Here is a 15,581-nt window from a genome sequence, read left to right as displayed (position 1 = left end):
AGATTTTAGTTGTGAAGGAAATTGGCATCTCATTTTCATTAGTTGACGAAAATGCATACTGATTTAGTCCCAGTTATTGGTTAATTATGAGGGTTTTAGTCTAGTCTAGTCTAATTTTAGTCTGCTGAAAAATGTGTGTTGACGAAATTATTTTTGTTTAGTTTTCATTGGCCAAATTAAAACTATTAAAACACTGGTTAAAATATATATCTGGATTTGGATAAAGGTACAGATACCAGAATTTATAGTGACTGTTTTTTGAGTCACAATGGCATAATTGCAACAGCTAATCCCACAGAATGGCCAAAAACCCCCCACAATAAAACATTTACTATTAGAGCCTGACCGATTTTAAAGGGAATGAAAGGAGCCACCTCTATTGACGACGAATCAAGTCAGCTAAGTTCACGTGCACAACGGCGCAAAACAAACAATTTTATCTGCACCAAGATGTGTGCGTCTGCGAAAATACCAAAACTTGGTCTAACTTTCCCCTGTGCAGATTTAAGTCTTAAAACCATGCTTCGTTCTTGCATAGATGTCAAATCTCCATCTTAACCGGGGCGTAGTAAATGAATTTTTTCACAAAATAATGGCCAAATTCCAGACTGCATGACCTCAGCAGCATTTAATTTTCTATCCTAAACCCATTTGGTCTGGTTTAAACTATGTACACATGTATACAAAAGCTTTAAATAAGTAAGTTTGGCCTACATTTGATAGCGCCAAACCTCCGAGTGAGTGACGAAAGAGTTAAAAGACAATGACCTGGTTTCTTTTCCACGTCTCAGCAGCATGTGCTTCCTAAGCGATCCAGCTGATTATTTAAGCTCCAGTCTGACTCCATTGTGACCTTGTTCTGTGCCGAGACAGGCATGTCTTTGTCATCACAATGTTGGATATCAAAACGGTTGTTTTTAGAGGAGCGTGTCTCCACCATAGAAGTCAGGAAGAAGGAGTCATCTGTTTTCGACAGGAACAAAATAAATAAATGCACCGTATACAGTGCAATTAAAGAAAAATGCACAGACTCCATAAGTGCTTCCAAATGCAAAGATTATGGTTGTATGTAAGACGGCATTGTACTTCCTGGTTCATCCTATGCATAATTTTGGGCCACAGAAGCGTGGCTGCCAGCATTTAGAAACTCTTGACTGAGGCTACGCAGTCCTGCACAAACACACATTCCAGAGGGGGCCCGACGGGGCTGGAAACAGGAAGTGGTCAAATTTACCCCAGCCCGTGTCAGAGCTGTGATTTATCCCCGTCAGGACCACTGGCAACAGATGTGGCAATGCAGAATGAAAACGGAATAGGGAGGGAGAGGAGGGGCGACGCTACAGTGTGTCACCTAGCCCCTTCTTTTGGCATCACTACAGATGTGTGCTTTTTGGCATTCCGCTGGAAGCGTATTTACCCCACGCCCTCCACTTTCACGTCTGCGGAGCATTCCTCGCATCCTTATGCGTCCAAATGTTTCCTCAAGGGTGAGTGCTTGAATGGAGAACCACCCGTTTTTTTTGGTTTTTTTTCTGCAGCTGGATTAATCCCAGGACACTTGACCAGGATTGCAGATGTGTGCGCTTGTAGCAACATTCCTCTTCACATTCGGTCCCTTAATTGGCCAATAAACTCAGGCGAAAACATTCTCGCACCTTTAAGACCTGCTCCCTCTTAAGAGACGATGATCAGGTTGGACTGGAGTTGAACAAAAACAAATCCTGAAATATTCTAAACCCAGGATAAGCCTTGAAATCTCAAACTGGGGTGCACGAATGTAACTGGGGCGTCCACAAGATAACTTTCAAGAAATTATGCTGCATCATTTAAAAAAAGTAAATACCTACCAAGAGTTGAACACCTACATCTTTTTTTGTAATCGACTATAATGTGATGAAAGTCAAGTCAAAGTCAATTAATCAATTACGTTGCTGTTATATTTTCAGCACAAGACCATAATCCCTGACTTTTTTTTTTTTTTTTGCGCTATATGGACCATTTTCCCCTAAAGTCACATATCGAATGGCCGGTTATAGAGACAAATAAAGAAATCATTTAAAAATGCAACTCATCACCTTTACACTCATTGTAGTTTTCCAGGCCACGCGGGATTAGCAATTAGTCAACTTCAAGAGTTAAACGTCCAAAAAAAATTTAAAAAATCTTTTAAACAAATACATGATAAAAAAAAATATATTAAAAAAAACCATTCTCTGCATACAAAATAGTTTACCTCCTGACTTAGTGCTGAACATGAGAAGGAATAAAAATCATATTACATGTAGCATGTTATTAAAAGCTAGCTAGCTAGCTTGCAAGCTAGCTACTTTATGCTATCAAAACGATCATGCAGAGTAGTTGTCGGCTAATTGGTTCAACTCCTAACTGACGTAGCTAACTATATTTACGAATCCCTACCTTAGCCAATTCAAAGCTCTGATATGATAGATTGTGACATTTTGTCACATAAATCAGTAAAAGAAGGTATAATAATCATTTGGCATTTGAAGATACGCGTGGTAGTTGTGTTTAGGTGGGGGGATCTCCCCATAACGGGTTCTTAGATTCAAAAAGTTTGCATACCCCCATGTTAAAACTCCAACTTTAGCTCCCAAGTCTGGAAAACTGACCCTTTCCTTCCCCCACTGAGCAACTGTGTGGTTGAGCCCGCAGCTGCGACGTGTCACGGTGTCAGTAATGCCCTTTAGTGTGGAAAAGAATCCCGACGGCGTCCAGTCTGCAGAATAATCCGCCCCTCAGGACCCATGAGGGCGTGCGTGTGCTTATTTGAAGAGCAGCAGTTGTCGATCACGTTGCAAATTGTCCATGTGTTGTCTTGTTGACTAACATAACTGCAGTGCTTGCGGAGAGGAGCTGCTTGGCATTCCTCAGCTCCAACTAAATGATGAGCCTGAGCAAGGAATCTCTCACATTCATTCTGATTACCTCACAAATGAGCACACACTGCAACACACTCAAACAACACATTTGACATTTGAAAAAAGAAACAAGAAAGTCCTGCATTTGCTCAAAACGTGCTCCCTACTCTAATATATGTCGCTGCTAGTTGTAGAGTGAGTTGTCCATTTGTCTAAATATAATTTAATCAACAATATGAATGATTTAAAAAAATATATGAGAGGTGCTAGCCACTAGCTAGCTGACAAGCTAGCAACCCTCCGGGGCTGCTATCGGTCGGCTGAGAGGTTAATCTGTGATGTCATTTCCTCTCTTGGGAATTAAATAACACCACTGAGCTGGTCTGTAAATTGTGGAATGCAGGAAAGATATATTTTTGGTGCGTAGGCATTGCTAGCTAGCTTTTTTTTTTTTTTTTTTTTTTTTTTCTTCTTTTTTTTTTTTTTCTTTAAAGAGCTCAGAATTGTTCATTCGGTAGTCTTACCGATTCAACGTCTTGTCATCATTGCTCTTTTTTTTTTTTTTTTTTTTTTTTTGTGTGTGTGTGTATGTGTGCGTGCGTTTGCGTGCGTGCGTGCGTTTGCGTGCGTTTGCGTGCGTGCGCGTGCGTGCGTGTGCGTGCGTGCAAATACGTATAAATTTATACTCATTCATTCACCTAAAACCTTATAAATATCCCATTACCCTTCGCCTTAACCAGGTACTTCAGAATCTTGCCAGAGTCGTGAGGTTTAAATGGTCAGGAGACCAGAGAAAAGGTCAGAAAAAAAAAGAAATAAAGAGAAAAGAAAGGTAAATCAAAGTGAAATCCAGCACCGACCAAACACTTCCTGCCTTCCCCATGATTACAAAATCAAAGTCTTACGCCAACCCCGGAAGCCTCTAAATTCCAGCAAATTTAGCGAGATCTCAAGAGCCCAGAGGAAAAACTAAAGAGAGGAAGGAGGGAAGGATCGATAAGGCAGAGTGAGATCCATAGAAGCCAGTACATCCAATCCATCAAAGTGAAGTCCAGCACCAACAAGACCCCTCCTGCGTGGTTACAAAACCAGAGTCTTATGCCAACCCCAGAAACCTCATACTTCTAATAAATTAAGATCTCAAGTGACCAGAGGAAAAACTAAAGAGAGGAAGGAGGGAAGGATAGATAAAGCAAAGTGAGAACCACAGACACCAGCACCAACTGATTCAAGGGGCTGTGGGAGGGAGAGGGTACTTCTGTTGAGTTTCAGTAGATGCTGGTGCGACGGATCTGGCATGCATAAGGACCACCACCAAAGAAAGAAGCCGTCAACCGCGGTCCAGCAAAGCGAGCACTCCCCCCCCCCCCCCCCCCCCGAAATCCCCAGGCCGCGGCAGCACCAAGGCCACCCCCAAGCCACCCGAGCGGACACCGGTCGGCGAGCCGACCCAGACACCCGGAACACCCCCGCCCCAGCCCCGGCCCACACCCCCGAGCCCAAGGCCGCAGAACGAGGCCCAGCGGGCCCCCACAGCGCCCCACCGGTCCCCACCCCCCATCCCCCCACGACCCCCCCGCACCCCACCCAAACCCGCCATCCACCACGACCCAGGCCCCACCACCCCCGACCCCCAAACCCCCGAACACACCCCGACCCCCAGCACCCAAAATACCTCCACCCCCCCCCCCCAAACAAGCCGCCCCCCCCCCGACGGCCGCCACCCCCCCCCGCGAACCCGGCCCCCCGCGAGAACCCCCCACACACACCCCCGGAAACCGGCACCGGGCAGCAGCGCAGAGAGGGAAGATGTGCCCACCCCACCTCCAGCCGCGCGAGATTTGCACAGCGGCGGGAGGGGGGAAGCAGAGGAGGAAGCACCAGGGGAGAAGGCGGAACACCAGAACACCGAGCCCGGTGGGGAGAGGCCCCGGTCGTCACGCCAGAGTACTAGTGACACCTAACCCTGTTACTGAGTCCGCCAGCTCGCCGACTGGCGAGCTCTACCCTTACACCGTGAATGTGGCCCCACCCAGTGTATATACAAGTGTGTGCGTGTGGTGCATTAAAATTGGGAGCAGGTGAGTCGGAGCAGAGGGAAAAAATTTCCCCTACTCCGACACACCCGTATCCCCCCCAAAAAAATGAATATGTATATGTGTGGTGCATTAAAAAAGGGAATGGAGGGACAAAGTGGTGGGGCAGGGACACAAATGGGGGGGACCACAGCGCATTGCTAGCTAGCTAACGGCACACTAACTAACTGTACGCTGTTGTGGTAGGAATGGGCCAAGTGGCTAACGCAGAGCGAAGTCGATCAGGTTTATTCATATAGTGGGAGAGGATACACTCATGCTGGTTGAAAAATAGATGAACCGTACTTCTCCACAATTCAGTATGACATAGTTGTCAATACAGCATTCGTGTGTAATAAATTTCAAAACAAACTTTGTGGGATCTTTAAAACTGAATCCAAGTTGAAAGGCCTGCAAATAGTCATGCCAAGTTAACACTCAGTACAGTTTAGACGCAGATTGCCAATGTATGGATGATTCATGACGGCCCTTTTGAACTTTAGAGGCGTATATTTCCCGAAAAAATGAGGTCAAAATCCCGAATTGTATGACCTCACAGGGGTTCAGCTGTACAAATTCCACTGTAAAGACACACATTAACAAGAAAAAATGATATCTGCGATTGATATTTTCTTCAAAGGAGTAATGTATCCTTTGTAGTGGCCTACAATTTGGAGAGAGTTCGAAGAGTGTTGTCTTTGTGTTATTGGTGGCACTCGGTAACATTTCAGTCTCGCTGTTGTAGTTGATTCATAGTCATCTGCCAACTTGCTGATGGCATGTGGCATCAATCACAGTGAAAAACACCAAATCCTGAAAAATCAGACTCGCTTTGTTAACTGACATGTAAAACCAGTCCCAAGTCCATTTCCTACCACTCGGCAGCCGCTGGCAGAGCAGACATGTTGTTCTTGTAACGTGGTACGATACCCTCTCGCTGACCTCTGGGCTTCTGCGTTTTGTTTTGTGTTCTCAAGTAGCCCACCACGACCCCGAGCACAACTTCAACTGCAGCTTCATCGAGCCCCCTTCGGTGGCCGAGCAGCCCTCCCCCTCCTCCTGGTCCTCCCAGGAGTCCTTCTCCTCCTTTGAGAGTGGCGGCGACGAGGGCCCGGTTTACTGCGTGCCCCACGAAGGTGAGTCATCAGGGGTAATAAACAAACAAATTAGTCATCTGCGCACCGACGCTCACGTATCCGTGCCCGATGCGTTGTTGGCATGGGAAAGCCCTCGCGCTCACATACACGCATGCTGCTGACACACAAGGTTTCGTGAAGATCCCCCGATGCTGTGACTCACTCACTTCTGCAAATCTCATTATGTGGAGTCGTGCCTCTCATCATGTGCCATCTGTGTCTTACTTTGAGCGCAAGAGGAGTCTAAACAGGAAACAGTATGGTCAAGTCAGCATGTGGCTCGAATCCAAGGTGCACTTCTTGATGTTTGGCGGGAGAAAAAAATACACTTTCCATCGCTTTCTTATGCAGGAAGTACTGGATTTGTTGGATTTAGTGCGCTCAAGTTTTCGGATTCTTTCCAACATAAAGGGAATTAGGAGACTGATCATATCTGCCGGGTCAAATCTCTTCCAACTCACCTGTATGTGTCCGCGTAGAAATCATTGTTTGATGTGTTGATGACAGGACTTACCAGATCCAAATGCAGAACTTAAGAATAAATTAAGAAGAACATTATTAGTTCAGGCGGCACGGTGAGAGTGGTTAGCACGTCCGCCTCCCAGTTGTGAGGACTCGGGTTCGAGTCCAGGCGCTGGCCTTAATGGGTGGAGTTTGCATGTTCTCCCTGTGCCTGCGTGGGTCTTCTCCGGGTACTCCGGTCTCCTCCCACATTCCAAAGACATGCATGGCAGGTTAATTGGGCGCTCCGAATTGTCCCGATGTGTGCTTGCGTGTGTGGATGGTTGTTTGTCTCTGTGTGTCCCGCGATTGGCTGGCAACCAGTCCAGGGTGTACCCCGCCTACTGCCCAAATCCAGCTGAGATAGGCTCCAGCATCCCCGTGACCCTTGTGAGAAATAAGCGGTCAAGAAAATGGATGGATGATTAGTTCAGTAAATTGCCTTTTTCTTCTTCTTTTTTTTGCAATACGTACAGAGTTAGGGATAGGTCACTTATTGGCACTGATATTCGGTATCGGTCTTTTTTTTTTTTTTTTTTTAAATCATGCTTTAAGACCTTTCTACAAAGTTAAGAGCTGGAATTTGTATTTTAATGTTTAATGACAATATTTTTTTCCCCTTTTTCCTGAAAATGAATATCGGCTGCAAATATCGGTTATCTTCCTCTTTTACGAATAATGGGTCTATCTCTAACAATGAACACCCTCCACACTTTGCGCCGTTAGCGACTAAAGGCTACGATCACACTGCAGACAAATGCGACCCAGATCGTATTTTTTTGTCCAAATGCTGACTTATCTTACTTTTTTTTTTTTTTATGTCAGTGTGAACAGTACAATTCATATTTTTTTCAGATCACACCTGGGTCGCTTTCATATGTGGTCCTAGATCGGCTACGTATCCAAATTTTTACAATGCGACCGCGGTATGAACGGCCAGGTCGCATATACCAGACCTCTACGTCATCAAAAGTTCACTATGCGTTCCACGCTTCTCCGTGAGATGAGGAGCTCGAACAGGCTCACCTCATTTTCACAAAATATTATTTCTACCTCCTCCTCCTCCTCTCCTCCTCTATAGATATAAGAAGGTAAAAATATGAGCCCCGACGACGGACTTATAAAAGTCCCTGGTCCTTACGTATTTACTTCCACAAACACAGCGCTCTGAGAGACGTTGTATCGTCTTCTGCACATACGGGTCACTTTGCAGACGCATAACGTTCACATAGCAGACAAACTGAGGTCGCATTTAATAGGAAATGCTTACTCAAAAAAATAGGATTTTACAAAAAAAAATTGGAATTCAGTATTAAGACCTGCAGTGTGAACATAAGCTAACTGCTGTTTTATGACTTGGGGGCCCGTGAAAAAAAATATCCCTTTGGGACCTACTGCTTCACTGCCACAAATTCCCTTATCAATGAAATCCCCAAGATACCATGCAAAGAGTGGCTGTGAGCGCGTCATAGGAGCGATCTGATTGGACGCTTTGTAAATTTCTGGTAAGGCCATGACATCATTGGCATTTAAATGTAATATAATTGGTTTTCTGCCCACCATCAAGCCTTTTTATTTGCGTTTGATGAGGTGTAGTCCCTTGAGAAATGACGGTCTCTTAAAAGTAAGCATCAGTATCAGACATTGACGGCATCTCAAAAAGAGCAGGATCAAGTCACCAAATCCACTTGGGAATATCTCTTAACTCACATAATTTCCCAGATAAATTCTTTATTACTGTATAATTTCCCATCTGATCACTGAAGTGCTTGATTAGTAATGCGAATTCCTGTTGATGTGCCGCAGAATCTGTGAATGAAAACAAAGAAAAACAAAGCCACAGTCCGGAAGTCGAGAAACCAGAATCCGCCCCCACTGACGAAGATGCAGGAGAGTATACCTCCCTAAAGGACACCAGTGCCATGAAACCAGAGGGCGGCGATCAACCCACGATGAAGTCCTCAGACAGCGAGGGCTCTACCAGCGGTTCCGAGTACGCGGCTGCGACCCTTTATGCCCGCATTGCCCGTCTCTCCAAGCAGTCCAAGGAGGAAGAAAACAGCGGCAAAGACGGCGAAGTACCAAACCCAGAGCACAAGCGCAACGGAAAACCGCCACCGTCACCTGGTAAACCCAAGCCACGACCACCAGACCCTTCGACCAAGCCTAAAGTATCGTGGCTCCATGGAAGCCATCCCCAGCCGGACCAACAAGGGCAGGGGGCCATGAAAGCACTCGCCGTCCCGAAAGAGAAAAAGCGTAGCTCCAGTGATGTCTCAGCCAAGAGTGAGAGGAACAAAGATCAGCAAAAGAAGGAGGCTGACACCAACGGCTCACCCAGCAAACACAAACCTCTGCGAGGCAAGAAGTCTGGCGATGAGCACAGCAGTCCCAGTCACCTGGAGCACATCAACGGCGTGGTTCAGAACGCCCTCAGGAAGATTAGTAACTTCCACAGCTCTTCGTCCGAGAAGAAGAGCGCCGATACTTCCAAGGAGGCCCCCAAGGAACCCCCGAAAAGCCCCAAGCTCATCCATCCCCACATGAACTCTGAGGCCGCCACCCTCCTGGCTGCTCAGCTCAAGGAGAAAACCCAAAGCATCAACAGGAACGAGGGGACGGGCCTGACGAAGACCAATGGACTATCGACGCCCAAGGGAACGCGGGAGAGGCCCACGCCTCCGCAGAAAGCCAAGCGGACCCCGTCCGGCGGCTTGAACCAGCAGGCGTCCACGAAGCCTCTGCTTCCCACCTCCAGCAGCCTCCAGAAGATGGTGGCGCCCGTCACCACCGACCACGGGACCCCTGAAGCCAAGAGCCCGGAAAAGCAGGACTTGAACGGCTCGAGGGCAGGGGACCTGGCGGCGGATGCCACGCCCAAGAAGACTCCCATTAAAAAGCCTCCAAGGAAGAAAGGCAAAGAGGCTACTTTGGATCCGCCGGAGGGCAAAACACCGCAGCAAAAGACCGCGATCATGCCACCCCAGATCGTCAAGTAAGTGTGTAACGTTTGTATGCAGAGAGACTAAAAGTGAATTTGTTAGAAAACTGACACCAGGGCCTACCAAGAGTGAAGAATGTTTTCAACCAAAGATCATCAGATGGGCTCATATCTACGTGCATCCCGTCATCTGTATCACTTTCAGACCACAACCTGCGATTCAGGAAAACCGTGGAAACTTGGGCCCATCTCATTCAAGTCAAACAAAAAAACAAAACAACAATGCAGACTATGATCGACTAGTATTGCTTGTAGGGGTGTTCATCTTTTATTGAAAAAATGATAGGGTGTGATACATGCCATTCCAGAGACCCTTGGTCCAAATTGACTGTGGTAGCACAAGGTCAGAGTAGCCTCCAGGATGACCCCGTCCCCATGAGAAGGCCAGCCACCACTCCCAGTGAGGAAACACTGGAGCTAAAAGCTAACATACAACAAAATAAAAGCAAAGCTATAGGACTACGATCAAATCAGCTAAATCTAAGATGGTAAGATTAATACATTAAAAGAGATCACTTAACAGCCACAAAAAAGGAGTGTCTTGAGCCTCTTAAAAATACCAACAATCTCTGCGGACCTAATGTCTGTCTCATATGGTACCGTTGCGTCCTCAGTCCTGTAAATGTGGCGTATCCTTTACTAGATATATCCCGCCAATAAGAGACGGTTTGATACATGTCTAGTTGTACCGTCTTTATAAAATATATATATATATGTATATTCTGGTTTAAATTGTTTTTTGTTATCCCCCTAATTGACAACTCGACGTCCCATAGATATTGTTGTCATGTTCATCACTGGCCCGCAAACAAGCTCTGAACCAACAGTGCCTCTGCTGGTTGGAGTCTGGTCGTGCAAGTACATTTTACTCCAGTTGTCTCAAGGCACAATTATCATCTCGATTCTTCGCTATCCAATGTATTGATTCTTATCAATTTCTATACAAAATAGGTTGTATGAAATGACAATATCTTGGAATATATTGTATTCCCCGAACTCAAGTTAGGATCTGATGCACTTTTTCTGATTGGAGTTGAGAAATATGCGACTTCCCAAGTTTTCTGGAATGCAGCATTTAGTCAAACCAGCAGCTCTGTGGTGGAACATTCCGTTTATAAATAATCTTCACAGGTACTAAACATCCTGGTTCTTTTCGAAGATCACAAACTATTCTCACATTTCTGTGGACCAGCATGCACCATTATTTTTTTTTACCCTTTTATAGCTAACTAAATGATATTTTACAGATAGGGTCAGCTGTTTCCCAAACGTAAGACGTAGATTTGTGTAACTTGTCCAGAATTTACAGTCATGTTTGCCGTCCAGACGCTCCTGACCTATAAACAGAAAGCCCGGCATGCCTTCTTGTGATGTATAGTGTTTCACTTGTTCCTAACTGTGAAAACAAGTCCAAGCCAGTTACAAAAAAAAAAAAAAAAAAAAAAAAAGCTCCAAGTTTACAAAGTCGTCAGCAGATTCGGAGCAGATTTTCTCCATTGTGAGTGTCTGGACATGCAGCAAATCAGCAGAATGTTGCTCTCGGCTCAGAAATCAACGTATGAAGCTGAAATCCTAAGCCACCGTTGGGTTGTGTGAACTTTTCAGCGTGCTTATAAAACACTCGAAACCGTCCGTTTTCCAAACCACAGTCATCTGGAGTTCGCGCAAGCTGCATTTCATAAAACATAACCTCAAGCCTAATAATGTTTTGTCTACCAACGCATGTGTCAAGTAACGACCGTTCTCTCCGAAAACAGATCAAATGAATGTGATAAGGAGCTTTTTTTTTTTTTTTTTTTTTTTTTTTTTTTGTCGTGTCTGTTTGTGTCATCGGTTTATAATGAAGATCTTAAAAGAATCAAGGATCATATTGCTATGAAATGCTGAAGAAACAAGCTGCTTTTGAGGGTGTGTTGGTAGCGTGTTGACGTGAGCCTCGACTGTGGATCAGTTTAAGCAAAAATATTTAGCTTGCTAGCTAGTCTCCATTGTTTGTGTTGAATTTGAAGCAAACGGCGGACTCACAGGTACTTCAACTGGAACGATTTTGTTTTTCAAGAGGAAACGGTTCTTTGTTCAGGGTGTTGTTGGATAGCTACGTTGAAAGTTTGTCTCTTTAAAGTTAAGGTACAAGTTCTTATGTTAGTTTTTGCAGCTTTTTCAACGTGCATATTTTGTGTATTTTCCATTTGTTATCTTTGTAAGCTGTGCTTATATTACCTTCTGTGGTTTCCGTTGTGGGGGGTGTGCGTGCGTGTGCATGTGTGTCGATGAGCTGGCTTTCATGTTGTATGTTACGAAGGAGTATGAGGGCCACACTGAAAAGAAGAATTGTGAAATACGAGGAAAACGTTGCCACACAAACCTTTAAGGTCAGTTTGGGATTTTTCATTGTAGTTCGTTTTGATTTCATTTTGACTTTTTTTTTTTTTTTATTCAGTTTTTTTTTTTTAAGTATTTGTTTTAGTTTAGTTTTTATTATTTTTAGAATTAGCTTTAGCTTTTTTTTTATATATATGGCGTATTCATTGAATACAGTTTTTTTAAGTCACTTCGTATAGTGGAATAAAGTACAATTCTCAAATGAGTGTTTTTCCTTCTTTTGGAAGGATGTGCAGCAACAAAATCAATCCATTTAAAAAAAATCACAAAAACTCACGTAAGATATTAATTGTCCAAAATGAAATTGAAGAAAATTTCCACCATAATTATAGTTAGTTTTGTAAATGTTTCAGTTTTCCTTTTCTTAAAAGCATTTCTTTACTTTTTTTTGTCAGCTGTTTTTGCATTTTTTATTTTGTTTTCGTTAACTATAATAACCTTGCAAAAACACGGCAGCTGCCGTCTTTCCTGACACAGATTTATCATGTATTGTTGTTTGATATTCTTCAAACAATTCTCGATAAAAAACAACAAAAGAGTTGAATTCAGTGTGTTTAGTTCTTTCTCAGGAACACGCAAAGTTTTGCACAATCACATTTCATTGTTTGGCAAACTTAAAAAAAAAATCAGAATTTAAAAGTTCCTAGATGTAAAAAAATAAAATAAAAAAAAAAGTAATGTTGTTTATGGGAAGCTAATTTTAGCTGATATATACGTCCAACAAAACTCACTGCAGCTCTGCTTACCTTTGTGCCTTTGATGTACTTTGACCACTCCGCGTCCAGACTGCAAATGAATGTCGCTTGCCTAAAGCCACAACAGATTTCACTATTCAACCGTTTCTTTACAGTGTTGACCTAATACTCCTTTGTACTATGTTGCTTTTTTTTTTTTTTTTTTTTTAAATTCCATCCTGTAAAGTTCACAATGTTGTTCTCTGTTGATGTTATTGTTTGTGGAACACTTATAACTGTATGATGCAGAGTACAATTACATGACATTAACAGCTGCACAGGAAAAGCGTCAGCCTCACTTTGCCCTTTTCCATACAATGAACTCATTACAGAAATGATTGTATGACACGATTATACCACTGACCAAAACATTGCATACATCAAACCGTGACGTGGCAATTTTTCAATCTGACTGGACCCTGCCTGTTTTTTTTTGTTGTTTTTTTGTTTGTTTTTTGACAGGCTTGCATTTGTGTACAGAAGGGCTCAAATTGCTGCAACAGTGTTAGCAGCTGTAAAGTGTTTTCTTTTGTTTTTTGTTTTTTTGTGTGTCCTTTGTGGTTTGTCTTTCAGCATATTTGTGTATGGTCATTAAGTCGGTGTTCTCATTTACTTACCTGGAATAAAAAGAAAAAGCAATACAATGTCACTATTGTGAGACCACAAATGTTTCAATGACTGCCTATTGAATCGGTTTGTAATCGTCAGATAATTGATTGTGGGCCTTCTCATGGATATGTGACCCACAGTCAGCTTCGAGACGGCTATTATTCCAAACAACACTCAGCTAGAACATCTGTGCTGTGGGAAAAGAAAGTACATATTGACTCATAATCGAATAAACCTCCGATTGTCTTTTATCCTTGATATGCGACCCTTTCCTGTGGGTCTGGGCCAAGGGGTCCCGGGGTCGCCGGCGGCCCTTCAAAGAGGCCGAGGAAACCAAGGGGACTGTTAGTTTGGATCACTCCGGAATGGGAGACAAGAGCTCTTTTCACAAGTGGAAAACAGTGGAAAGTCTGTAATGGGACGCAATCACGCGCAGCGTATGTCCTGCTTACAGCCACATAGTCAAGGCTGCGAAGACACTGAAGGAAGAAGATGCACATAAGAATGGATGGAGAGGTCATGTGCGCTCGCTAATTAGAGCCAGAAGGCAACGAGCTGGATTTTTCCTTTTATTTGCAATTTTGTGGGGGGTTGAATGCATACACGCATAAACAAAGAGAATTTACATGGTGTGTATTTTTATCCAATTTATTGGAATATTTTGTCTTAAATGTTTTATGGAATAACCTTTTTCTGTTTTGCGGAATATTTTTTTTGGAATGTTTGTTTAAAAAAGGATGGATATATATATATATATATATATATATATATATATATATATATATATATATATATATATATATATGTATGTATGTGTGTGTGTGTGTGTGTGTGGGGGGGGGGGGGGGGGGTAGTGAAAACAGGGTAAAAAAATATATTCCAAACAACAACAAAAAATGGAAAAAGAGGGGGGGAAATATATTAATTTAAAAAAATTAAAAAGTTTTTTTTATTACGAAAAATGAAAAAATAATATTCAAAAAACAAAATGAAAAAAATATTCAGAACAACAGGGGAATAATATTCTGAAAAATAGAAAATAAATTATTCCAAAAAACTGAAAAAAAAAAAATAATCCTGAAAAACAGGGAAAAAAATTGCTCAGAAAAAAACCCTACAATTTCTTTTTCAATTCAATGCAATACGCTTCCATAAATTAATTCACTTTTGTATGTAAAAGAGGGGAAAAATAAAATATTATAAAATATATATATATATATTTTTTTATTCTGAAAACTTGAAAAAATATTCAGAAAAATTGGAAAAATATTCTGAAAAATAGAAAATAAATTATTCAGAAAAAAACTGAAAAAAATATCCTGAAAAACAGGAAATAATTGCTCAGAAAAAAAAACCTACAATTTCTTTTTCAAGTGAATGCAATATGCTTCCATAAATTAATTGTAAAAAAAAAAAAAAAAATTGTATGTAAAAGAGGGGGAAAATAAAATGTTAAAAAAAATTAAAAAATATATTTATTTATTTTTTAAATTCAGAAAAACTGAAAAAAATAATTTAAAAAAAAAAAAAAAAAAAGATTATTCACAAAAACAGGGAAAAAATATAATGAAAAACAGAAAATAAATTACTCTTAAAAAACTGAGAAAAAAAATATTCCTCTGAAAAAAACTGCAATTTCTTTTTCAAGTGAATGCAATATACTTTCTCTTTTGTATGTTTTTATAAAGTACAATATTGTTTTTGTTCTTATCAAAAAACACGGCACCGAAAATTTTGTTTGTGTTGTTTGGGGCACTGGAATGGATTATTGGCATTCTCATTCGTTTTAATGTGGAAATATTATTGAACAAATTCAACTCAGCCAAAGCACCATTGAATTAGAATTTGAGTTGTAAATGAAGGTCAGTGCTTTTGTTATCATTGAGGCTCTTGCTGGCCCTGACCACCCACCACTGGTACATACATTATGTACATTTTGATCTGAGTCTTTCCTTTCTCTGTCACCGCTCTGAATTTGATTATCTCCGAATCAGTCTTGTCTGTCGTTTTTTTTTTTTTTTTTTTTACTACTTGGCTGTGTGTAATTGTTTTGGCTGTGCAACCCAGCAGCACACAAAGGAGCAACTATACGCTGCAAGGCAAAGTGTGGTCAAACAGTTGTGGTTAGGCATGTGGGATCGGGGGGGCTCAGTGACATGTTGTCTGCCAGTCCAAACATGACATAGAGCGCACCAGGCCTATAGAAACAGCAGCGCAGCCACCAATGAGTCAGCCAAAAAAAAAAAAAAAATGCTCCGGACCCA

The 15,581-nt window shown here is 42.3% G+C and overlaps 1 protein-coding gene across 2 annotated transcripts in view; it reads left to right on the top strand.

Annotated features, from left to right (window-relative positions):
- scarf2 (scavenger receptor class F, member 2) overlaps positions 1-13,357 on the top strand; it is a 45,529-nt gene extending 32,172 nt beyond the window's left edge. For both annotated transcript variants that reach the window (XM_077522036.1, XM_077522034.1), the window contains exons 10-11: positions 5,932-6,090; positions 8,398-13,357. In XM_077522036.1, coding sequence (XP_077378162.1) covers positions 5,932-6,090; positions 8,398-9,590 — 1,352 coding nt within the window. In that variant the 3' untranslated portion in view covers positions 9,591-13,357. The remainder of the gene's footprint in view (positions 1-5,931; positions 6,091-8,397) is intronic.
- Positions 13,358-15,581: the final 2,224 nt, after the last annotated feature.

This window comes from Festucalex cinctus, chromosome 5 (assembly GCF_051991245.1).
Source record: "Festucalex cinctus isolate MCC-2025b chromosome 5, RoL_Fcin_1.0, whole genome shotgun sequence".
In the NCBI taxonomy this organism is placed as follows: domain Eukaryota; kingdom Metazoa; phylum Chordata; class Actinopteri; order Syngnathiformes; family Syngnathidae; genus Festucalex; species Festucalex cinctus.
The sequence above is the reverse complement of the archived record's forward strand: the minus strand, read 5'-3'. Positions and strand labels throughout refer to the sequence as shown.